This window comes from Vanellus vanellus (genome assembly GCF_965231255.1).
Source record: "Vanellus vanellus genome assembly, chromosome: 16".
Classification (NCBI taxonomy): Eukaryota; Metazoa; Chordata; class Aves; order Charadriiformes; family Charadriidae; genus Vanellus; species Vanellus vanellus.
In genome coordinates, this window is record NC_138921.1 from 5,803,968 (window position 1) to 5,830,461 (window position 26,494).

The following is a 26,494-nucleotide window of genomic DNA, read 5'->3' on the forward strand; positions in this document are numbered from 1 at the left end:
TTATATTGATTTTTAAAAAAGTCCAAAGAGAGGACAAGCCTGCCTTGTGTAAGCCTGTGTTCAGTAGCGATTGCAGGGTGCGCATGCTTTGCCTGGTGCTGTCTGGTTGATTCATCAGTCAGGATGCCAAAACACTTCTCTCCATGGTTTAAGCTGTGATGCTTCAGCCAAAAATTGTTAAGTTAAGGAAGGACATGCTTCCTTTTTCTGTTTGGATTGGATTCTGATACAAGAGAAACGTCAACTTGTTAGACTTAATTACAACAAAATTTAGAATAAATTATGAAGCTGTATGTATCTCTGTAAGTGATGTTAATGTCTGAAGCTATTATTGGGGTTTTTTGAGAACGACTGCTCCTTTTACGGTTCTTTTTTGTGCCAAAACTGGAAAATAACATGTCTTTGGTGTGGAAAGAAACATCAGCACTCAATATTTAAGGGTTTTGATGGTTTATATTTGCCATTTACTATGTTTTCATAAGCTAGGATTGAAGAGGCAGTAGCTGGGACTGCTAAGTCTATTCCAGAAATACTTTTACGTTCTCACCTACTGCCAAAAGTACTGATAGCCACAGCTTTAATCTGTGTTTTGAGAATCAGTGAATCCTGATTCAATGGAGCGTGGGTAACAGTTATTTTGTAGTTTACCTTTCTATTTTTTTAATGGATACTCTTTTCTTTTGTGTGTGTGTGTCTGTGTCTTTAAAAGCTTTTAAAAGCTTTTTAATAGTAATTTTCTGCCATGGGAAGAAGCCTGCCAAGGTCTGTACTCTTAAACCTCAAATCTTGTTTTAATGGTTTAATGTATTATAGTACAGAATTATATGAATGCTTTTGCTTTCTCAGCCCACTTATTTCATTAACTAATACAACAGAGACATAGACACATGTTTTTATTTTATCCATGTCCTAACTCATTTGTGAGCCAAACTGCGTTAGGATGTGGGAACCTCTCTTCCTTGTGCAGAGCAAGGGATGGAGAAATAGCTGCTATGCAGTGTGGTCCTCTGCTCGAATTGTGATATACATAGCTCAGGAAGATTGAAGACAGCTGTGGATGTGTCTGCTGAAGAGAGAGTTAAAATAACTTTGTTCTTAGTTTGTAACTGTAAGTTCAGGATACAGTTTGCATTCTTTATCGTAAGGATGCACTTCTGATTCACGTTCAAATCCAGTTCATTTACTGTTTAACCACTATTGTATTTCAGCCTAAGCTGATGGATCGTTTTGTTCCTATTGCATTTCAACCTTGTTTCAGGAAGAATCTTCTTACTCTTTTTTTCCTATGTGAGCACAAGGGAATACTCATTTTGTGGTGACTGCTCCTATTCTGCACTTTGCAGTTTAATAGGAGCTCGAGTCATGCTTGAAAGGTTTTTTGGTTATGGATCCATCAGGGTGTTTCCCTACCATCTTTTTTTCCCCTTTTGTCATGGCTGTAGAATGGGCTATAGAATTTGGTCTGTTTGATTATGTAAACTGTTATATTCTTATGCTCTGTCTCTAGAAAAGTCTTACAATTTTTTAACTCTGTTTTTTATTCCTGGCCGGAGTGTGTCTTCCACAGATCTTTTTAGAACAGCGTGTTGCCTAACTCCTTTTGTTTGAACTGCCTTTAAAAATAAATCTCTCCCAAATACTAGAAGTGACATCACTCGCAGCCTAAGTATTAAACATCAGTAGACAAAGACTGATAAATCTCCTTCTAGTTCACCTATCTCTAGAAAGGTTTATTCCTCATTTGACAATTTATCTGAAAGTATGTCCTTCAATTGCTTTAGTACTTTGTGGTCTGAAATGGCTTGAAGAAAAATTCCGGATTAGATTCCAGCAGAATTCTCTTAATAGAGCCAATTACTTAATAAAAGCAGTAACAAAGAAGAAATTATGTCAGAGATTTTAGGCTGATGTTCTGTTTACCGTCAATTCTTTGAGAAATAAGAGCTTAATGCAAGATTGATTTCATTATACTGACCAAGCTTTTTCAAAAAACCACAAGTAGTTAAAAGCATTTGGGAAATAAAATTGTGCTGTATTTAAATGTGCCAGTTATGTGCTCAAAACTCTACATAAAAAATTAAATTTTCAGTTTAAATGACAATCTGTCCAGTTTCTAGATTTGTTTTTTAGTGTCTGACCAATATTATACTTTTTTAGTCTGAGAGGTAATAATAATTCATAACGCTCAGAGCAATTGGAAACAGAAACCAGTCCCTTTTAATTGTTTCCTTCCGTTGTATTTAATTCAGCTTCTCTGGATACGTTAAGATTCTCGGATGATGGGTTTGTTTTCTGGTTGTTGTCTTAATAAAAGCTGGACCCTACAGGAAGATTTAGAAAAATACAGTATACCAAGTTCTTTTGGAGAACCAACCGAACTTGTAGGTGAACTTTTAAAGTGGCCTTTTTTTCCCCAATGTTCAGATTCAAAATTCAACATTCTATGGATGCTACTAATATTTAAAGTGACATTTTTAGTTTATACAACTATACAACATTTAAAGGAAGATGACTTTCTCTTGTTTTAGTTCCATTTACCATTTTCAGCACAACTTTATCCTGGTTTTCTTGCTTCCCTGTTGGGGTGAGGGAATATACTTACAAAACTATGTCTCTACATTTTAGAAGTGAGCGCCCCTCCTGGTTTTCTAATCATGTGAAGAGTGCTGTCTTCAGCCCCGGTTGTTCTGTAGGTCTTGTTTTCTACTGCATCCACACTGTTCCGATACCCTGCAATTTTTTTCTTCTTATATTCTGAGCACAAGTCTTCCTCCTCCATCCACAGGGTCAAACCTCGGGTGTAGGCTCAGTTGATCTCATAGACATCACTGCAGCATCCTATTCTCTAATTCTGAGGAATGCATTCTTGCCTGTTGGTGTCCATCCTGACCATTGCAAAGATCACTGTTCTGGCTCATTGCTTTAACAGTACGACATAGTTTGCTTCTCCTTTCTGTGTGCTCCCTCATTTCCAATATAAGCTATTGTTCTCACTTTGAAGGCTGTGCACCCTTCCATCCCTCTTTCAGTACTGAGATCCCATCTGTGCTTCAGCAATGCTGGTGTTCAGGCTCAGACGCTTAAATTTTCAAATAAATATTGCTGTGCTTCCTCTGAAACACGTAGAGCAACCTGGGAGAGGACAAAGCCGCTGTAAGCTCTGTGAGGCAAGGTACTATCGAACTTTACTGTATTTGTACAGTGACCGCTGACTGCCTTTAATGGACTCCTGGTCTTTGGTAAATAGATATAAATATAGAAATAAATTATTCTGCAATAATAGCAATGCAACAGGTACTTGTTGAAACTAGACTGGAAACCGGTGTGTTAGAAACTGTTCATCAGATTCAGCGATGCTTCAGCATTCCTCCTTACTTTTGTAAGGAATGTAATAGCTATCCTTGTAGTCCTGTGAGTTAAAAAATTGCTAATGCTCGTCTGTAGCTTGAGCTAGTATGATTTCTTCTTTTTTTTTAATAGTTTGACTTGATGCATGCCTGTATGTCTGAGCAGATCTGTGCTTAACTGTGACAATGCCACTGTACGTATTCCCCTCCCCTTCCCGCATCACTCGGCCGTCTTGGGGAAGGAGGGAGAGCATTTCAGCCACGGGGTTAAAACGAGCACCAAGTTTTCTCCCGCAGGAGACTGTGTAGCAAAGGAAACATGGTCGTTCATGTTTGATTTTTATAACTAGCTTGCCACAGATGACTGACAAGAAAAAGCCCCTCTCCCTACCTTTGTCCATCTTACTGATAGAGATGTGATCCGAGGCACTACTGGTTGCAGGGTAGGGGAAAGAACTTTCCAAAAAGTAACCTTGTAAACAGACATGAGTAAGAATTTATTGGCTTTGACAATCTGATATTTATTCCCTTTTTTTCCCTTAAAGCCTTGTACTGTGTGTTGCATTTGTTTGCCTAATTTAAGTAACATTGAAAAAGTTTTAACCAAGCATTAATTTAAATCCAATTTCCTGTCTCTCTTGAGGAGAAAGGAGGGAGAGCTTCATTTTTATTTTTTTTTTCTTTTGCTTTTAAATTTTCCCACCCCTGTGGCTTGAGGAAGCTGTGCAAAGAACATGTTCCCACAGACTGGGGGTCTCCAACAATGACATTTCCGTTTGCAAGCAGGCAGCAGGACGGCAGGCGAGGCTCAGACCACTGCCTTGGGCATCGTGCGCCCCAGCACGTACGCTTACGTCACCAGAGCTGGAACCTGCATTTGGTGGACTTGGTATAAAAAGTGCTAAAGCTGAGCAGGAAACGGAGATTTCCCTCACGTTCTTCCAGAAATGGCCTTTAGTTTTGTTTTTTTTCCTCTGCTGGAGGAGATTGCAGTTGTTTTCCATTTGTAACCCAAACCGCTGCTTTGACAAGAAATGCAACTGCCTTCGTTCTCAGCCTGTGTGGCACAGTCGCACTGATTCCCGGTGGATTTTTCTGCAGTAGGAATGACAAGTTTTCATGTCTTGTGAAAGACAGGTGATGACTGCTGCTGTCAGGTGAAAGTTTGACTTGTGTGATTGTGTTTCTGCAACTCTGTGACTGGAGGTTAGGGTTCCCGCTACATTAAAATTTTAAAAACTAGGTGGGGGAGCTGGCTAGCTTCTGCCTGAGCCCAGTTAAGTGAGTTGGATATTGAAGCATATTTCTATTTCTCCATAAAGTCTAAAAGTTAAACTGTGAGTTGTTGTTACTGGTTGTTTCTTAATTAAAGTTTAAGCTGACTGCTATCCCCTCTTTACCGTTGTTTGACTGCCAACAGCCAAGTATACAGTAATTTAAAAGGTCACAGAGGCGTCTTGTTCGTCAGCTCTTTGGGACAGGGCTGACTCTTTCTACAATGATATAGACACTCTCAGGAGATGCGTTTTCCAGTGCCACTGAGTTTCCTACTGGAACTGAAAGACCCAGAGTGCAAGACTGCATTTTTCAATTTCAGTTCTAATCCCAAAGATAATAATTCCCTGCCCCTGTCAGTGATATATCTGTTGGAACGCATATTTCCACTGAAACTTAATTTTTGTTTGTGATCTTGTTCACATAAGTTTCTGTATAGAAATTGTTTGTTTAGAAGAGGAAAAAAAAAATGTCCTCATCAGTTAGAAATTTTCTCTGGATGTTAATGCAGTAGAAGCAGAAAAGTAAATCTTTCATTAACAGAGATATTACCACGTGGTCCGTTTCAGGGGTTTTAGGCATACATCTCTAACTCGTTTGCTTTTCTGTCTTGGTGTGTACAGTTGTACCAAATCTATACTATTACCCTCTCTAGCACAACATTTTACACCTTTCACACACACATTTTGCACTTTTTTTGGGGGGCGGGGGGGAAGGAGGGGAAGAGCTTAATATTACCTGGAATTAATATACAAGATAACTGACTTTCTTATTGCTAAATTTTTTTTGCTGTTCTCTGCTTCGGTTTCTTACCACAGAACTTTAGTATAAGGGTCTTTGCTTTCTCAGCCGATTTCTTCAAAGGTATTAAAAAAAAAAAAACAAAAAAAAAACAAACACCAAACTCACAAGTATTGGTGGACTGGTAGAACTAATACTTGTTACATTGTGATTTTAATATTGTTTGTATTTTTTTTTTCCCTTCGAGAATATTGACATAACAAACTTCAGCAGCAGCTGGAATGATGGTTTGGCTTTCTGCGCAGTCCTCCATACTTACCTCCCAGCCCACATTCCCTATCAAGAACTCAACAGCCAGGACAAGGTACGACATTAAAAATCCCATTCCTGGGACTGCAAGACCATGTCATTAATATGGGTTAATAAAGAAGAGTGAACAAATGTGAGTTCTAAAAAACCCAGTATTACTAGGAATCATAATTGAAACACTTCAGACTATCTTGCTGCTATTCTTATTGTAACGTTTTAATAGTATGAGATCATTGGGTTAAACACAACTTTGGAACAGGTATAAGAAAAAAAAAAAAAAAAATAGCAGAAGGTCATAAATTTAAGCCTGAGGCACTTAACCCAAACAGCTGGGAAGTGTTTTCAGATCGGGTTTTGGAAGCAAGGAATGTTTAAGCTTAAAGGTTTTAAATCCATCCAGTTTGTATCTTGACATGTTTTGTTCATCTCTTTCAATATCACAAGGATGTTGTTTCATCCTACTTTCTCATACTGATAAGAGACTGATATTCTTCTCAAGTGATATGTATCAAATAAAGGTAAACTAGAAGAGGTCAAGACTGTAAAGTAGTCTGTATTCTAGTGTGCTATAATTAATATGTACTGGTATGTTATCTGGAGATGTATTATTAATGATAATTCCTAAAAAAATATAAAAATATTTCATTAACACATGAAGAGATTTTTTATTTATGCTTTTTAAAGAAATAATGATCTGTTCTTTAGGATTTTATAATTCAGTTATTCTTCACTGACAATGATTTTTTCAGTATTATCTTCTGAATGAGGAATTTATAAAAATTTTCTATAAATCTTTGGATGATAGTAGGACGCATTCATTCCTATGGCTCTTTCTGAAATACTATGGTCAAATCATAGACTCCATTTGAAGAAAAAGTAGCAGCATTACCGTGAACATTCTCAACACCGCTTTATTATGTTTGAAGTAGTATTTTCTTGGATTCTAACATGTTTTTATATCTCACGCAGAGAAGAAATTTCACTTTGGCTTTTCAAGCAGCGGAAAGTGTTGGCATCAAATCTACTCTGGTAAGTTTTAAGTGCACACTGAATGAATTAAGTTCCATTTATAAAAATCAAATTATTCTATTTTGTTCTTTTGAAAGATTCTGATGCTTTATACTTAAAGATAGCAGCAGATGAGCTCAGCTAGAGGCTACTGCCCCTGTATCACACTTGACTGAAAAACATAAATACCCCCTACCTCAGTGGCTTTGTTTAATAAACCCACTGCCATCAACACCTTAAGCTTACAAGGGTTTTTTGCATTAAGAAGTAGCTGAGATACAGACCTGTGCTGCAGCGAAGGCAGCAGCACAATAGCCTATAGCAGGTAAACTCTGAAGCTATAAAAGGAAGATTCACCAAAACTGATCTCTCAGTATCATAGGAAATAATGATAGCGGAATGGATTTGCTTGAGAATAATTTGAGAAATAGTTATGTGATAAAATCTTCAAGAATTCATTAATTCTTTTCTGTCTCTGACCTGCTTTCAAATTATTTAGGTGTTTTGGAATTCTGGGGGTACAAATCAAGCTATGTAATTTGTTCTTTTGCTCAGTGTAATATGAGAGTCAAGATTGTAATTCTTAAGTTTAGACTTCTAATTGGTCATCATTGTAAATAATTGAAAGGGTTTTTTTCAATTATTGTTTATAATAAGCTTTCTTCTACAGTTTTAGCTTAAAAGAATTCGTTTTTAACAGTGTAGTATTTACTAGAAAAGGAAGATTTCTGAAGATATGTAATTGGGAGAATCCCAAGCCCTTGTGAAAAATCACAAAAATTCGGCTAAAATTGACAGTATCAGAAATGACACTTAAGTGATACTTTTGTAACCTAAATTCTAACAAAGCTGTCATAGTTAGCAACTAATAATAAAACAAAGTCCGACATTTTTAAAAATAACACTTTCTGATCCTCATCAGAGCCTTTACCCCTCAGCATTGCATTTGCTGACAATGGCAGCGCAACTGTTGGGCTTTAGTACTTTGCCTTTGTCAGTGATTTGAAACATGGAAGTTTCTTACCAAGTGGTGACGTAAGAACTAGATTGTGGAAAATAACTACCGTAATTCTTACATAATTCAGCTTTAGTCTAAATGGTCTGTCCTTTCTTTTTGTAATGTGCTTAATTACAGATACTCTAAAAAGGCAAATTGAATGGAATTCAGTCTTCTAAGTGCAAATTGTATCCATCTTGAGGATTTAGTGTCTATTTACTTACCTGCATGCACAGTGTGTACGATGTGTACGTGTTTGGATTTTTTTTCCTTGCCCATACTGCATGGGTGGAGGGTGAAAAAAGGTGTGAGAACAACTGTGTGTAAACAGTAGTGGTAATGTAAAGGGAAGTTATTTATTCCCCAAATAAGAAAAGCGTTCAGCTACTTTCACGTGGAGAATTAAAAAAAAATTCCTTTCTCTTTTTTTGAGTTCTGGAGGCTCCTGAACACAAAGCTTACAAAGTAGACCCTTACAATAAACAAAAATCACTCTGTTTTCCTTTGTACATGTGCTGGAAAGGGTAGGTCAGGCTTTGTTTACCCTGCTTATTCACAGACAATCTGGTATACTGTTTCTATGAAATACGTGTGAACTGGTCTATCAGACACAAACCGATTGCTCTGTCTCTGAGATACACCCAAATTGGTAGTAAGCTTCCCTTCTGCTTGCTTCTTTACTCAAAAATACTTATAAAGTAATCTGAAGTTCAGTAGTCTACTGTAAAATGAGGTTCAATTATTTATCGATGCTGACTCCTACCCTGATAGGAATTTTTAACTTTAATTTCAATTAATATCTGGGCCTTGATTCTGCAGCTCACAGTATCTAGGTGGACTGCATTGACTTGCCAGGCCGGCGTAGGGGGTTGTGGCCACTGAAGTCTGGACTACTGTGCTAATCGTACTAAGTAGGGGACAACTCAAGTATGCAGAGCATTACACATTTCAATCTTAAGTCAAGAAAATAACTATCTACAGATAAGCTATTCATAGCTGTTTACATTTTGTAAGGAATACAAAGATATTTGGAAGAAAACAGAGCTTTCTTCATCAATACTTTAAATTGTGGAAACTTTACAGATTTACCATTCCCAGGAATTTGTAAAAACACTACCCCATTCCTCACAAGGTTATCATTCCTGGTTTTGACCGATCTGTTTTCTGTGACAGGACATCAATGAAATGGTGCGAACTGAGCGTCCAGACTGGCAGAATGTCATGCTGTACGTTACAGCAATTTACAAATACTTTGAAACCTGAAACCCTAATAATTCAACAGATCCATGGGATAGAACCAACATGAGCTACCAGATGGAAATCCTACTGAAATGCTAATCCCCATTTCACTGAAAACTGGCAACATTTGAGTCCCCTCAAACGTCAGTGACACTACCCTGGATTGCCTCAGATTGCTTCAGCTACTAAGCCTGGAAACAGCTGCTTCAAAGCAAGAACTTGTTGCCACGGGGCTTGGAATAACCCGAGTTATTAAGCTATTCAGATTAATTATGTAGCCTAAAGAGCCTGGACTACTTATGCGCTGCCTTTCCAGCCAGACTTCCCGAAGCTTTCTTTCCTAGGAGAGAGAGATGAATGGATCCTCTAGCATACAGGAGACTGAAAGTACAGCTAAAGCTTTGAGAAGGAAAAGGATAACGTGGCATCGTATTACTGAACTTCCTGTAGCATCCTGATACCGCAGAGTCTGAATATTCTACCCACAGCATACCGTAGAGTTCTTAATGGTAATGTAGTTGCTGCCTTTACAGCTATCTTCCCTCCTTTAAAATATGCACAATATCTAGGAAAACAAGCTTTTATTCCATAACGACAAATAGAGTGGAAAAGTGCTCTTGATACCTCGAAAACTTTGGCACAGAAGAACTCTTCATTCTCAAGCTTCGTTATAAGCCTACCTCTGTCACAGTGATGTGGCTTCCAACTGTATCTTACGGATTGTAAAGACTAACACATGCTGCTCCTGGTTTTCAGGGTACGCTGTACTTCAAGGAATCTGTCCAAACTCCCTGTGCTTCCATTCTAACAGAAATGAATCAATAAGCAACCCTTGTACAGCTTGTTCTTGCCCCTCTTCCTCCTTTGCCTGTACAGCACGCGCAGCTACCCCGGGCTTTACTCTACAGCAATACGAGCATACGTCATGGATTTCCGTGGTAGAATTTCGGAACCGGGATAGCATTTCCTCTGCAGAGAAGAAATTTTCAATGAGATGTCATAATGAAGTAGTTTGTCTCAAACTCCAGCTTTGCCATGTTTTCTGTGTGTTTTTCATGGATCTTGCACATCCTCATCTGACTGACAGAAGGTGAGACGTTCTCTGACAAGAACTGTGGAGGAACTGATGTAATGCGTATGCACCCAGCAGTCTCAAATATTGCGTGGAAATGACTCACCGTCACAAGGAAGGAACTGAGAAACTTTCATCTGCTCAACTTCTGTTTTCCTAAAATGTATCTGAATTCACGTAACAGCTCTTGGGCAAAAGAGTTCAAGTAAGTGCCTTAGCAATCATTGAATTGATACATCCTGGCACTTCAGGGCCTCCTGCAGAATGTTAATGGCTCCGAATGGTTTCATATATCCATTTGTCATAAGCTGTTTGTTGTAATCTTGTTTGTCAAATCAAGGGAAGACTTCATTCTATCATTGCTTCTGCCTCTTCTTTTTCTGAGTACTTATCAGCAGTTAAGCCACAGTTGAACATCTCTCATTAATATTAAGCAGAAGCCTACTTTAGAAGTGAGTTCTCTAACAACTGCTATTTATAAGCACATGCTCTTTCAACACAGGAACCCTGTTATAAAGAAAATGAATCTGCCATTTCTGTGGTGCTCTTATGACTGTTAAGGACAGTTTGAATGTCACAGATGTTAACCCAGTGAATGCAGCTGTGCTTGGCATCTGTGAAACTTCATCATGGTATAAAAGCACAGATTTAACTCAAAATTATTGCCAAATCCAAAACCCTGTCATCTGAAGAACGTAGCCCACGTGAAAATTAATAATTCAGCATGTCTCTAGCAGCTAGCATTATACAAAAATATACACTTACACTGATACGTGCCTGTGAGGATTACAAAAATTTGCAAAATAAGTACTTGGAGGGCCTTTGGAGAAGTTTTCAGAGCAGCGATCTCTCACACATTCTTACAGTTCTTTAGAGACCTAAAAGTAGCTAGATTAGCTCAGATTATTAATTGGTGCATTTGAAGAGCCAACATAATCTAAAGACAATTGTTGCAAGAGAGGCTTCAAGTGAAAAATCGTTAGTAACAGATTTTAATAAAAGTCTGAAATACAATTTCCTCTTCCACATATTTCTTCAAAAAACTTGTTTGCTTCATTTCTTCAAATAAGTTTCAATAAGAATAGTCTTATTGGAAATACACATTATTGCTGTCTCATATTCCATCTCTTACTACTAGATTCCAGGTTTTGCCAGTTTGTGTTTAAAAAGCCTTCTATTCATCTTCTGAACAGACATCCTTATCTGTGATTGTCTTATTCATTGCCTTAGATTTTTAGAAAATATCTTTCTAATAAAAAGGATAGCATTTCTTGGTCAAAATTAACTCATGACCTGTTTTGTTAAAGTTATATGAGCTTTAAGATGAGTTTTTTTCTGTCCAGTAGTCAACTTCATTTACCTGGAATGTTGTATCAGCCTGAAATAACGCTAATAGTATAACCATTTGTAAAAGGGGAAGTCACATTTTCCAGATATTTTCTGTTAAAAAGATGAGCTGCTAGTCTTCAGAGAGAGAGAAAACAAAGTTGTTAGTAGTTATGCAAATGATCTTGTCTTGAACTTCAGAGCTCTGTAAACTTCTTGGTGTGATCTGTCTGCTAAACCTCTGCTGTATTCATATCTGTAAAGGAATATCGGGCTCAACGAAGAGTGGTTTTTTTATAATGATATCTCTGAGCCTTTACATATAAGACACTGCACAGTTGTCAGAGTGGAACTAATGAAGCGATGGAAGGTCTAAAAGAAACATAATGCCCTGCTGCACTCGATGACATGTGTTTTCTGAAGGTTCAAACAGCATTAAATTTTTCAAGAGGAGGAATAGCTGTAGCCCTTCTGCACACGAATGGTACTGTTCTGTTTGGTTCCTACTCACAGGTAATCCTGAAACAGCCTGGGGTTTTGTACACATGAAGTACAAGTTTATGCTGATTTACTTTCCTTTTTTTTTTTAATCCGGAAAATATTTCTGAATGTACTAAAAAAAGGACAAATATTTTATCAATTTGTATTATTGCAGTTTAATATGTGCCTTGCAAATGCCTGTGCCATAGTGTATCAGGGTTCCTCGTTGCCAGTGGCGGGGGGGGGGGGGGAGACGGGACAACAAAATGGAGCTGTCGAACATATTGATGCAGATACAACTATATCAACTTCTGGATCCTGTTTACTGAAACGCTTCCATGGATTAGAGAGGTCAGTTTAGAGTCAGATGTGTATTCGGTTTGGCTAGTTGTCATCCTGATGCAAAAGCGTCGGCAGTGAGCTGAATGAACAGCTGTGGGGTTTTCTTTACCAAAAAAGAAGGGATAGGAGGAAAAATTTAATTTCGGTTATTGAGGAAAGTTCTGTCAGAGACGTTTTGATACGGAGTATCTAACAATGACAGAACTGAGGTGACTTAAGAATGGATTACACTTCATTTGGTTTTCAGTTGGTTTTGTTTGATCCAGTTTGATTTGGTTGTCTTGTATATTTAAATAGAAACACTGGTTTAGTATCTCCGGTGTGAATCTCAGTGGCCCTCACAAAGATCTCTCATCCTCACGCCTCGGGGAAAAAATTGTGAGTGAGATTTGCCAGTTTAAATTTGTGTTTATTGATAGGTAATTCAGAATATAGTATTTAATTACAGTGTATTCTGATGTAAAAGTAAATTTTTGTCTCTTTTGCATAAAATACATTCCTCAAGTTACCTGTAGCGTTTCTGATAATTTTTTGGTTTTGTAAAATATTTCCACTGTCTATGGTTTTTCTGTACGGGCCATCATCATGCTTTAGGGGCCCCTTAATTTGCTAAAGGTAAATGAACTCAGCTTTGATGTATTGGTATAAACTCCTGTTGATACCACTGGCAGCAGTCATACTCTGGTTTTACGTGCGTAAGGAGAAATAAATTTATCCCTTATTCTGATGATGCAGTACAGTGGTTTAAACTGCTGAGGGTCTGCCTTAAGAATCATGTAGCTGTGACAAAAAATTCTCATTGGCATCTCACTTCTGTTATTGATCTCAATGTTAAGTTCTTGTCTATTTTTTCAGTTCCCTGATTCAACACTTCAGCAATTTGGATTCTGTTGCATCACCAAAAAATCACGTTTATTCAATTCTCTATTTCTGTACAGTTTTGGCACAGGGTACAAATTTTATTATAGACTAGTTTTAAACACGATTATTTGGGAAGTTGGAGATATGGAGAACTTCTAGGTGACTTTTGTACTTTCTGTGTTCTGCTTGTGACTGGTTTGGGAACGCTGTCTGGTTTTCAGGTGGTATGTGACAATATCTTCCAAAGCTGCCCCCTCCGGATGACAGGCATGAAGCTATGCATAGGCTACGGTTGAGCCTTTAAAACTGTGTTCATGCGATGCACGTGGTGACTCTACTTCGTATTTGGCTCTTGCAACAGCTTAACTGCAGGCTGCATCGAGCAGGAGCTATTAAGGGGCAGAATTCTTCTGGGAAGGAATCCAGTTGTATACCTATATGCTATTTTTTGCCTATTGTGAGTAATACTCCTGCTGAGGTGGCCTAAGAAAGAGGATTTTAAAATAGCAGTGTTCATGTACAGACTGATTTAACTATGTAGTTTGTTTGCGGTCCTTCCCTTGACTTCGGAAATATTTATTTCTGTTTTATTTTTATGTTCCGCCAAGCCCTATTTCTGCGATTCCTTTCTTTAAGCAAGCACGAGTGTATGAATGCTCAGTAATACCAACCAGTGTGAGAAATGATTTGCTGAAAAGTGGTATCAAAGTGCAGTTGTCACCCACGAGTTCTGGACAGGCCACCGTGCTTTCCCCACTTAGCGTCTGGTGATGGGCAAAACATGCTGGAGCTGCCCGACTCTCCCACGACTTCCTTACCTCCCAGGTAGGCTACATCACCCCAGGGTGTCCGTCAGGTGTTCTTGCCCCCAAATTATCAACTCCTTAAATGAGTTAAGGGTTCATAGACATCTCTTAATATATTTAATTGTCCGAATTTAGAAAGGGATCTCTAATAGTGTTTCTGCTTTCAAAGGAGAGAGGCTGGATGGGTTTTCCATTACTGACTGGCTTGCTGAGCATTCCCAGTCCTTCGTTCGTCGAAGTTTTTTCTGTTGTATTCCCTGTGATTTCAGTATCAGTGTTGTAGTGCGCTTTGTAATTGTCAAAGCCAAGATGTTCAGCATCTGGAATATGTAGCAAGTATGCTTTTGATAATTAATGCTAAATAACTTGAAAGATTTGTAGAGCTCCGATTTCTGTTAGTGTTGACACGAGTGTCATCTTTTCTTTATGTGTTTGTGCTGCTGGTTTTGGGGGTGCAACGCCCTTGGGCTCAGTTTGGCAAGGCCGCTCTCCTAGCCTCCTTTCTGCGGTAACAGGATTACTTCCTCACAGTGAAACTTCAGTAAAACGTATGAATAGCAGATGACTTCCCTCCAACTGACACTTATCTTTTACTTGGAATATTCCTTATCCTTAGGTCACCGTCTGCCACTCAGTTGCGCATAAAGTTCCCATCAGTTCCAGCCGGACTTGTGGATGCAAAGGGTAGGGTAGACTTCGGGCAGAATATCATGGCAGCCTGATGCGATTAAGCCGGTTTAATTTTAATCCCCTATTTTCAGGGGGGTTCAGTTTAGCCAAAATCACTTACTCACAGCTGAAATGTGGCACGTTTGTTCTCCACTGGGAAGTATGCTTCTGTTTAATAATATTTTTATGAGATTGTATTTATGGAAACTGAAAGAAAAAAGTCATGAAGCTAGTTTTGTTGCACTTTTCTAAGGCTTTTGTATTTTGCATAGAGTTCTAGAATATGAACAAGTTGTTCGGGGAAAGTCAAGGCTTAAAACTTACTGTGCCCCAGCATAGCAACGTATTCCGTGCATTTTCATTCTAGTGATATACGTATTATGTTAATGGCATGTAACTAGTGTATTTATATGGTAGTTAGGAAGCCCAGTGGACATTTCCTGCTGCAGAGGAGCCCTTGGCAGTCCTGGTTCCACAGTTCATGAACTGACCTGTTCTGACAGTAGACTGCATTTGCAATCATGGAATAGTCAACTTTTGTTTCTGAACTCTGTTTGAACAAATGGGGAGAAAGAGGCTCTTCTTTTTTTCTTCCATTGTTGAAATTTCTCTGGAGGCTTTTTACTGATTACCGATTAATGCATATGTTCAATTAGGGTGATTACTTGGTAATCAGTTCAGTAAAGAAGGCACAAGTACACGTAACATACTCAAGTAATTAATCCTTGTAACTTACAACATTTCAGTTTGTTAGAAACTTTTGGTTTTGCATATACTGTAAAGTCAATTTTACTATTTTTAAGTAGCACTTTTATACATATCTGAAGGGTTTTTTTGAACAGAAATGTTTTTTTCTATATGTTATCTAATGGAAAGTATAACACTACTAAACGAAACATAGACTAGTTAGCCTCCAGACTGTAAGTTCACTTTAGGTCAGTAATGATCAAGAGTTGTTCAATGTGTATGAAATAAATCAGTGATCCCGTTTAATATTGGACAACTCTCCAGATCAAAGTCTGAAGGGCATTAATTGGTACCCTCCAACTCTTGGATGAGGGTGCTTTCAATACAGGTGTGAGGCAGAATTGACAGAAAAATGTGATGAATTTTGGACTTCGTGAAAGAGCATAATTGTGTTGATGTCTCAGTCTAACTTCACAGCACTGTATTGGATAAGGACTAACCTTGTTTGAGATGACACTGCAGCCAGTACTAATATTTCCTAAATAGCTAATTTAAAGCTTATTTTCCATGGCCTTTAAAGATGATGTAGAAAACTGATTCTTAAAAGCTCTTCTCATCCATCCAGCTTTTCTGATTTGTATTGGTTTTATACTCCCTTGAAACACAGCTGTTTGTTAGACTGACCTGACAGGACATGATGGGTTTAGTAATTCTTGTTATAAACAAGCGCTTTTCTCTTTTCCAGAACCCTTTCAAATGGTTCATACACACACATTGACATACAGAGACATTTTACATAGAGGTTTTACATAAATGTATAGATGTACATATATACACACACATATATACGTGTGTATGCATATATGTACATATACAGGTTCTTAATAAAACTGAACATGTTTCAAGAAGTGCTTGCGTCTTGAATACTTAGGGTGGTGTATTCGTGTATACATTTAAAAGGTAAGGAGGGAAAAAAACCATTCTGTTTGCTTCTGGTTAAAGCTGAGGAATACAGGTTTGAGGAAAATTTGGAAGCGTGTTCAAATTGTATTTCACCCTGACTCCAGTTTGAGAGGCACAAGCTGTTAATCATTGGAACTTAAAAGGTCAGCAAGCATATTTTACGCTAAACCTTTTGGAGGACCAGTATGCTTTTAGTTTGCAAGGACCACTACAGATCTGGGCATTTACTTTCTCCATAATGTATTCTGTATGAATATTTAGTATGTATGCCTTCAATTTGCCAATGTTGCCATGTTTTCTTCTTAATTATTCATGAAATAAAGATTGCAAAGAGCAAAATATGTGTTTATGTTTTCTTGAGTGAAGCCACTACAAAAGGGAATATTTTAACGCTATTTGTGGCACTGTGGTATTTCAGGAGTAAATGTTACAGGAAGTAGTTTGTGGAGGTTTATATGCTATGGATGAGAAGTGCATGCAAATTACTTGTATGCACATAACCTCATGATTTTTTGGAAGTCGCATCTCTTGGTATACCAGCATACTTTACGGTATCTACCCCCAAAGGGTTTCAATGATAAGATGGTGAGTACCCTGGATAAGAGGTACCTATTTAAGGCATCTGCTTAGCCTCTCTTGAATATGAGTAACAGAGAAGGGGATTGCAGAGGATGTGTTCAATTTAGGCAACTTCTGTAATACACTGCAGGATTAGAATTATTTAAACGTTACTTAACCCAACCCGAGTAAGGCAATGCGTGCGTGTGTGCTCGCTTCCTCCCTCTCCCTCTCTTAAAGGAATTGGGCTGGGGAGGGTTTGGGGACTTCCTCTCTATAACGGTTCGGAGTCTTTAAAGCAGATGCCTAAAAATAATTTCTCCAGGTGAAATAAAGACTAGAACACCTTAAATCTGATTTGGTCTCAGTCATCCTGGATGGTAACTGTTTTAAAATCCTGTTTTAGAGCTTTAATTTCAAGTGCCCTGGAATAAACTGGATCCAGAGGTTTGGATTGAGCTCCTATTTATTTCAAATGTTGTTCTTAAATGCACTGACTGGTATGGCTATTTTAATTCTACCTATTTATTACCTAATTTTTTTTTTTGAGATTGTGTGGTATTTTCTGACTGTTCAGCAATCCAGAAAAGTCTTTGTCTCAGTAATGTTCTTCTGCAAGAAAACGTCTCTCTTCTCCTTTCTTGGGGTGAAATATTCTCCCTGAATTGGAGTGGTTTAAGAAAACTCTTTTTAGTTCTCAAAATGGATTTATATCCTGGTTTTAAGCCTGGATCTTCGATTTTCATACTTCTTTTAAAAATAAATGTTTTAAAAATGTAGCGTAGTAAACTCATGCCAGAAAATAGGTGTTTTTCTTTTCTGTAGCAAGTGCATGGCAGAATTGTAGATGTGACTGCTAGATCTGCAGTTGGCAAGCTGAAGGTCAAGACAGAAGCAGCGAGCCGGACACAGGTCAGGCCTGAGGTATGCTAAAACAGGAGTGTCTGCACAATCTGGAGAGCTGCAACTTTTCTTTCCCCTATCCGCTGAAATAATAGTCCCTAACCCAAGTTTCTTTCATGGATTGTCTTCCAAGCTCTCACTAGAGAATTTTGTTTAAAATGTGAAGCTAGCTCCATAAGCATGTTTCAGTTGAATATAATAAAATCAGTTAAATAATTGTGAAGGTCTTAATATAATGAAAAACTGCAGCTATATGGAACTGTAAAATAAACACCTCAGAAGCAACAGCGATATAACGTTCCATTGTATTAAATCACAAAAGCTTATACTGGAGTCATGGTGGTTCTGCAGTTAAATTCTGCATAGGAACTAGGTTAGCATTGCAGAACTTTCAGCTAAAATTCTTATCATAACGGCTTTCACAATTGCTTTGATCAACAGGAGAGACTTGGATTATATCGTGTATGTTGCCAAGAGCTGTGTGTCGTTCCACAAAGTGCGTAGACAAGAGGGGCTCACGAAGATATAAGTTCTTCCCACGCAAAATTCTTTTAAAACAGAGACGCTAACTTATCACAGAAGTTAACCCCCTTCTCCAGATGGGGAGTTATTAATAGCCAGCAGCTACTGTTAAGACTTTTTGTTGTTGTTGTTAAAAAAAAGGCGCTGAATTCTGGGCCTTTCACGTTGTTCACCCTCTCTTAGCTCCCTCACTTAGCAGTTTGCCTACAGGGTGTGTTTAGCGCTATCTTTCCTTGGGCCCAGCGTTTGTGTTCTTGTTTTTTAAACTGGTATGTTTTCTTTTTTGTCCTCAGTACTAAATGTTGAGTGAGGTACAGAATTCGAGACTGAATTGCTGGAAAAGTAGTGATGGTATTGTCAAAAGCTCCCCACCTTCTGTATGAATTACCGCTTGATGCTGCAACCAACACCCTGAATGGAGAAGTTAGCTAATTCGTGTCTCTATTCCTGGCGGCTCAAGATTAGAAGATGATTTATGTCTAATTCAATGTTTTTTATTGGCTTCACTTATGTTAGAAAAGTTGCTTTGAAACTTCTCCCATGCGTCTTTGTTTAGAAAAAATTTTGTCTATGAATTTCAAAAAAAGGGAAAGTAGAAAAGTGTCGTGGTTTGAGCAAACCAGGACAAACCATGACAATTAAAGACTGATGCCATCAATCCTAATCCAAGTTAAGCTTTTAACTAGTCTTTATGTCTGCCGTTTCCCTCTGTATCACCATGGTTTAACTGAACTCTGTTTCTAGTACTGAATTTCTGTATATGAAGTGCCCTGTTTGAAAACTACGATGTTGCCTTTTCTTCGATGTTCTTTGCCCTTCAGGATTTCTAGTTCTTTGGAACCTCCTTAATCTCATTATGAAAACAGGGTTGAACACAGTAGTGTCTTATCACAGTATTTTTACTGCTAGGCGTTTGCATTGATTATATAGTGTGAGGAAATATTTGTGTTTCTCTCCGGTGCTGTGCATGGCTCAGTCCCTTCTTTATTCTTCCTTTTCTTAAACCATTTTAGGCTTTTTCCTCATGCCAGCAGCCTAAAAGTTAAGCTCTTAAAAATGAAAGAAACTTGAGAAGGAGACATAACAGTCTGGAGACAACTTCACTGAGCTGTTGACAATATCATATTTTTCAAAAATAAATATCCCACGGAGCACTGAAATGCCAGCGTGTTGAGTTAACACTCTGTGTCTCTGGGGGGCCACATTCAGAGTCCATCGACTTTGCAGTTCAGGAGCCGTTAGATGTTCAGTCCTTCTGAAAAATCTTTCCCCCGAGTGGCTGGTCTAACAGCAACACAACTGGACTGTCGTCCCAGCAGAGAAGAAACACGAAGGGAAGGCATGCCGCGGTTTTCCTCTTGGCCAGAGGTACAACCGTTCTACAGGCAGCGGAACAGGGTGCTAAAACACTAACTTCCCTTTATAAACCTATGAAGTCCCATCATTTTGCACCAACATTTCCAGCACACGCTATTCCCTCGCAGGGAGTGGTGGGCAGCAGGGTCAGTAGCTACTTTTTGTCTCCAGTTTATGTTGTGACAGAGCTTGGTTATACACAATGTGGATTTTGTCAAGTTAAATAAGGGTTGCCCTCTCATTGCTCCTTAGAATAAAATGAGAATACTGTAAGTGAAGAAGAATCATCTGACTACTTCTGCTGGGCCTTGCAGCTCCAACAGTTCATTTATTGTATAAAGGTAACTTCTATATATTGCTATTATAGAAAATAAATAGCTGTTGCTCTGCAGCTCCCACATGATGATTCATGCTACCAGTTTGTCTTCTATTAATAGTCTACAAAGAGTGCTTAAATTTAGATTGAACTCCATCTCATAGTCTGTCATGCTGAATAGCGTTTAGAGCAATGAAGCCCCAGTCTGTTTGGGCAGTGCCTTTTACGGACACTAGTCCAACTCTCGATATGAAATTACTGAAAATCCTTTCGTTCCTGACCTAAGTGCAAATGGCAGGATATAAACAGCGTTGCGGCTACGGGTTTGCATTTCCCTCGGAGCACAAATCCTACCTTGACTTTAGCTTGTTTTCCTCAAGCCTAGGTAAAAGTTGAACTCCTATGCTGAAATCGAACAGTTTGTGAGAAGGCTTTGGTCTTTGACACAGAGGAGTGTCCTTCGTTAAGTTGTTAGTGATGGGAATTTCCAGCAAAAATTCTGCATGTGTAACTTTGTCAAAGGCCTCTCTCTTCAGAAAATCTAGCTGCTTTTTTTTTTCAGCGTTGATTTTGAATTGCTGACAAATATTTGATGTTGAGCAATGTGAGAGAAATAATTGCATATATGTATACACATATGGATTTTTATTTATATATATCTATCTTTAATGTTGAAGGATTTGCTAGTTTTCAAAGGACCTCAAGTAACCCTGCCTCCATCCCTTCTCTTAGACTAACACAAGTGCCTTTCACTGCTTTGAGAAGATTCAGGCAGCGTTTGTGGGAATGGGATTAGGTGCAAGTCAGAACACATCGTTTTAAGTGTCCTGTTTAACAACATTGCACACGTGTGCTAATGCAATACTCAGTTTGATGCTTCTTTGCAAAATATGCATCCCTTAAATGTAGTTTTGCATATATCGGATGATTCAGTCTGGTTAGAAAAATTTCACGATGGAGAAGAGTTCCAAAACTGGTAAAAAGTAATTTCTTTCTTAAAGACAGAAGTATTTTTTCTATTTAAAAAAAAAAAAAAAATTAATTCTTCCAGATTCTGTTCTAGACAAACTGATGGTCGTTTCCAGTCCTTCACATGGAAGCCTCAATACACAGGTATGATTTTCCTGCTCTCTTGCTACTTACCCGGGTGCCAGGCTGGTTTTGATCGTAGTCATTAGAGATGAGCCTGTTTTGTGTTTACAGTGGCATCACTGATGTGCCCGGGCAGACTGTGCCTCATGCAGTATCAGCAAAGAGGAGGGTGAGTTTTGTGATAGGTCTCAAGTGTGAAGTTTCTATTTACTTTGGTCTCACCTGTTTGAAGGAAGCATTTCAAAGTTTATTCCACAGTCTTTCTAGTCTTTACTACTGTAGCTCAGTTGCTAAGCCTGAGAAGGGCAAGTATTCTCATAGCCCTGCTTTTCAGCTGCCCAAAATTTAGGAGTTTGGCTTGTTCAACTAGGAGATCATGTCCAGTATGTTATTGCAACTCAGCTTTTCAGGAATGAAAAAGCCCTTCTTGGCTGTACACAGGAGAATCAGGAAACTTAATTTCTTTCTTTGCAGTGCTGGACTTCTTTCAGCTCCCAGCCTGAGCCAGCAGCAGGCTCCAGGCACAGGGCAGTACCTTCCCCGTGGCTGCTGAGGCTGCTGGAGGGTGTTTTGTTTCCAGGTAGTTGCAGTAGACCTCTTCGTGTAGTCCCTTCTCAAAGTGTGTCTGGCCACAGCAGTTGTGGTAATGCCGTTTTTTCCATTGTGAGTAACTAAGAAGGGAAAGGAAGGTAGCACTCTTTTGTATGGCCCTCTGCCCCCCCTTAGAAAAACAAAGAAAAATTACAAAAGGAATACAATAAGCTTTTATATTCCTTTACTGTCATTGTTGGCCACTGGTAAGGGAGGGTATAAGTAGAAATATCTACAGGTAAGGACAATACACATTGAATATACACAAGAAGAAATATGATCTGAAGAACGGTGCAGTTGATACTTGACAGGGACAACAGCATAAAAAGAATAGAAAACCAATTAATTTCTTAATTCAAAAGAAAGGCAACAGATCTATTCAGATCTTACTGTAGTAATGAAAGCTACGCTACCCAACTGCTAAATAGGACATGAAACAGCAGCTGCTCATTATAAACACATTTACTTGTGCAGAAGTGAGAAATGAGCATGCAAAAGTAATAGAGGAACTGGTTCAGTTGCTCTGGGAGGTGTTAATATTGATTTTTTAACATCTTGAAACACTGCAGAATTCCTAACTGCACAGAGAAAATCGGTAGGTGACAACGGGGACCTGATATGGTATCCAAACTGGAACGGCCAGTGAGGGAAGGAACCAGCGGTTTGGTGGTTTTGGTAGTGGTATCGGAATACTTTTACGGGAAAAAAACTAATTTCTAAGAAACATTAGAAGCTTGTCGGGGTACCGTTATCAGCCAGCCCTGTGACAGCACTCGGGCATTTGCTTTGGATCTTTTATGACTTGCTGATTCAAAAGAAAATCAACGTGGTCTACATCAAATAATCTTAAAACTCATGAGCTGCAAAAATCAAAGAAGTGTTATAGCTGGAAAGAGACATCCAATGAAGCACTTTTGGGGTCCTTCAAAGACCTGTTGATCAACATCTGTGATTCAGGAAACTTGTAAGATGGTGGGTTGAGAATGGGACTGTTGGAAGAAACCAGCCTGACAGCTTAATAAGGGCACTGACTGCAACAGCTTTGGTTTTAGTGTGTTCAGGAACAAAATCCTATTTAGAAACTGCATTCCTGCTCCATGAAAGTATTTTGATTCCCAGCTTTCATTGATTTCAGTGGGAGAGAATCATTCGGATGGCTTTGAGGATCAGGGCCAAAGATGAGAGGCAACCTCTACAATATAGGAAACGTTACCCTGGAGAGAAGCAACGCTGCACAGAGGCAGCAGATCCTGGCAGACAGGTAATTGCTACAGCATGACACTTGCCCCTTGAGATCAAATACAATCACATAGCATCAAACTTTGTGGAGTATCAGCTAGGAGTGGGGAAACACGACCTCTTGTACAGGGCAACAGTGAGACCATTACACGAACAGTGCCCAATTCTAGTGTCAGCATTTTTCAAAAAGCTCTGGCAAACTTCATGTAGGCGGCAGCATATCTAAATTTATCATCATTGCAGCATGTTTTGATGGGGCTCCTAAATTTCTCATGGTCTCCACTTTTTCCCTTGACTTGGCTAGTCAATACGTGTGGTCCTTAAAATCATTACGTGTTACTGTGGGGTAGATTACTCCAGCCTTTTCTGTAACTTCCTGGGGAAAATTACATTGTTTTTTTTCTTCCCTGCAGGATTCCCATTGTGTTTGGAGCAGCGCTGTGGCCTCCGCTCCGTAATTCATAGCTGCGTGGCTGAGGCAGCCCGTGTACCAGCCTGCCTTCCCGTCTGGGGTAAGAGTGGAGGGGAGGGCAGCACAGGTGCCAGATGCTGCTGCCAGTGCAAAATTTTTAATGCTTAGATGCACATAGGTTTTGAGGCTGGTGCTGAGGGTGGCTGGTGCCAGTTCTGCTACTTCTTTCCTGCTGTCTTGATACACCCAAAAAAATGAAAGCATCGTTCATGCTCTTGCTGCTGGTAGCCCGTGGGTCACAGTAACGTGTGTGTGCTTCTGGCAGATTTGGTGTGAGCAAAGCATCTCTGGGGTTGGGAATCCTGAAGTATAAACTTCTGTTGCATGGCACAGGCATCTGCGCTGTGGCAGTCCCCTGCGCAGAGGGGCCTGGGCTGGCTGTCGTTGAGATGAATCGGTTTGTCATAGGCTGGGGTCTGTCATGAGGTTGGGGGGAAGTGTGGAGTCACACTGGTGGTTTTTCCTGTTTGTAATGTCCAACCAATAGGAACGTGTAGATGAATTACTTGCTAAGATGTAAAGTTGCAAAACAGAAATAAAAAAACTTAGAAGATATCCACAAAGAGCAGCGGGTTCAAATTCTTGAGAGGTTCTCTCCCCGCTTCAAAATTGCTGCGAGCTGAGTCACGGCTGTTCCCCAAGTCCGTTCCTGCGGGGGAACAGGAGACGGCTGGGGACATGCGCAGCCCCAAGGGGGACGCCACCGCCAGCCTCACTCGGGGCAGGAAACGCGTGTGTGCATGCTGGTGGGATCCACAAGGACCTACTCGGTGGGAAATGTGCAACTCTTGTAAAATGCTTAGTATCTGTACTGAGAACTCTTAAACACTTCCAGAGTAGTAATGCAGAGGGTTTCCTTTCTGGTGGTAGTAAGGACAGTTAAGCAGAGAAGAGAAGAACCTGTAAGTTTCTCTCCTCTTGTGCAGTCTTCGGCGTATGTCCGCACAGCACTGCTCTGTGCCACTTGGTATAGCTGTTGGCTTAAACTCCCCGGGTGGGTTTTCCAGCCTGGAAAGAAGTAGATGCTTAAAACAATGTATGGAGAAAGCCCTCCTTTCTTTCCTACTCTCATTGTATGCAGATCAAGCACAGTAGAAGCCCGTTCCTGTCACTCGCAGGTCCCTCAAGACAGGAGCTGGACTTCTTGAAGTAAGTGACAATCTCTCCTCCGGCCGCTTCGCGCGGTGCCGCTCCGGGCCGTCCTTGAGGACGCGGAGCCCCCCGGTGCCCGGTTACCGGTGCCAGGTAAAGCCGCGGGGCTGCCGGGGCTCCAGGCACCGGCGCCGCCGCCGGGGCAGGGGCAGGGCCCGCGGCCGGGGAGAGCGGGGGGTCGCCGCGCCGCCCCGCCGCCCGCCCTCCCCGCCGCCGCCCTGCAGGGGGAGCCGCTGCCGCCGGCTCCGCGCCGCCGGGCTGCCCGCGTCCTGCGGCGGAGGGCGCCGCGGGGCGGGAGCGGGGCAGCGCCCCGGCGGGCCGGCACCGGCACCGCCACACGCCTGCCCGGGCGCGGCGGCGGAGGCGCGGGCGGAGCGGGAGCGGAGCGGAGCGGCGCCCCGAGGGCAGGTGGGTCGCTGCGGCGGTCGGGCTCCGCGGGGAGTGAGGGGCGGCGGGTGCCCGGGGCGCAGCTCTCGGGGCGGAGCGGGACCTCCCGGCCGGGGCGGGCTGCGGGTCTCGCCCCGCTGCCTCCTCCCGCCGGGGCGGTGCGGGTGGCCCCCGCCGGGGCATCCCGAGCCCGGCGGTCGCCGGTCCGGGGAGCCGCTCCGGGGCGGCTCAACTTTCCTCGCGTCCTTCGCGGCGGCCGCCGCAGCCCCGGTCCCTCTCCCGCGAGTTTTAAAAGCGGCCGCCCGCTGCCCCCGCGGTGCTGCCTAACCCCCCCCGGCCCAAGACGGGGGAGACTTTTCTTTGCCGCCGCTTTCTCCTGCCCCGGCTCGGGTGGTTTTTCCACCGTGGAGCCGGTGCTCTTCACGCCGCGCCGGTTCTCAACTGTCAGTCCGCCGACACACCCCCACGCTCCGAGAGCTTTGCTCCGCGGATCTTCCTTCAGACACCGAGCGCTGGACTTTGCCCCCCTGCACCCAGCCCTCCTCCTGCCCCTTCGGCTGATATTTGCGCTTGTGCTTTATCATGAAATAGCGATTCCACAGGAGCACCCTGCATCCTGCAAACTTCTCCGTAGCGTTTAACAAAGGAGATTTCCATATGCTTTGCAGTCACGCTATGGGAAAAAGGGCAGGGACTGAATAGACGGCTTTAAACCTGTGCAGGGTCTTATCCCATTCCTTGCCTTGAAAGCCCTGACCCTGCCTCGGCTGTGTCAAAGACACTAAACCATTTTTTCGGTGGTGTCCCTTCTGCTGTGCCTGGCAGCTCTCTAAGCCTTGGTACCCCGCGAGCGTGTTAGTGGAGTTGCCGGTCACAGAGGGGCCCGGTATCTCTGTGCTGGGGGGAGAGGGCAGATAAAGGAAAGGGGAAGAGGCTGCAAGGTGGCGGTTGTCTCCAGAGCCGTTGGGAGGATGTGTGAGAAAGCCTTCTGCCCTGGCGGACGGGGCTCCAAGGCCGTGCCAGGCTGACCTGCCCTCGTGGAGGTGCCGGCAGCCCACCCTGGAAGAGCACATTGAGCAGCAGATGCATTCCTGCTGTGTAGGTGCTGGTGTGTGGTGCCCTCAAAGGGGATGCTCTTGGGAAGAGATTTTTCAGTGTGGTTCTTCGCGTGGTCTAAGAGTTGCCGAGAAGCACCGCAGTTGCTTTAATGCTCTTTTATGTCCCTGAGCAGTATGAGCCAGGGGTAAGTTTTGAGTGCAAAGGTATTGCAGGCTTTGAAAGTAGTAAAGCTGGTGGAGCACCCTCTTCAAAACTGTCTTGGGCAGAGGAGACAGGAAGGGTTAACTTAACAACATGACTCACTTAGTAAATAGCAGTTAATAGAATTGCCATAACTACTTAAAATTATTTTCCTTAGCAGATGGTCAGCTATTAAATACCTCAATCTTTGGATGTATTTGTTTTCAGGTTTCTTATCAGGCTCGTAAGTCTCAGACCTGTGTAACTCAAGAACTGTAGTAATTGATAAATTCATTCTTCTGCACGAGAGAAACTGAGAGAAAGCAAGTATGGCCAGCTCCTGCTGTTAGAGAGACACCCCCAAAGTATATTGCCCAAGTGAAGTACAAAAAGATTAGATAAAGTGACCAGCAGGGATGTAAGAAATGTTTCAATTGAATTAGATCTGTGAAAGACATACCTTATTTCGAATCTCAATAAAAAAGTCAATATAAATGTAATCACATATCACAAAAATACTATGAAAATGAAATCCTGTCTAAAGT

At 41.0% G+C, this 26,494-nt stretch overlaps 1 protein-coding gene across 2 annotated transcripts in view; it reads left to right on the forward strand.

The window, feature by feature from the left end:
• SPECC1L (sperm antigen with calponin homology and coiled-coil domains 1 like) overlaps positions 1 to 10,380 on the forward strand; it is a gene marked incomplete at its 5' end in the record, with an annotated part of 50,338 nt that extends 39,958 nt beyond the window's left edge. Inside the window, 3 exons of one of the 2 annotated variants that reach the window (XM_082491879.1) lie at positions 5,611 to 5,727; positions 6,642 to 6,701; positions 8,851 to 10,380. In XM_082491879.1, coding sequence (XP_082348005.1) covers positions 5,611 to 5,727; positions 6,642 to 6,701; positions 8,851 to 8,940 — 267 coding nt within the window. In that variant the 3' untranslated portion in view covers positions 8,941 to 10,380. The remainder of the gene's footprint in view (positions 1 to 5,610; positions 5,728 to 6,641; positions 6,702 to 8,850) is intronic. The other variant, XM_082491878.1, reaches the window with a different exon arrangement.
• Between the last annotated feature and the right edge of the window lie 16,114 nt (positions 10,381 to 26,494).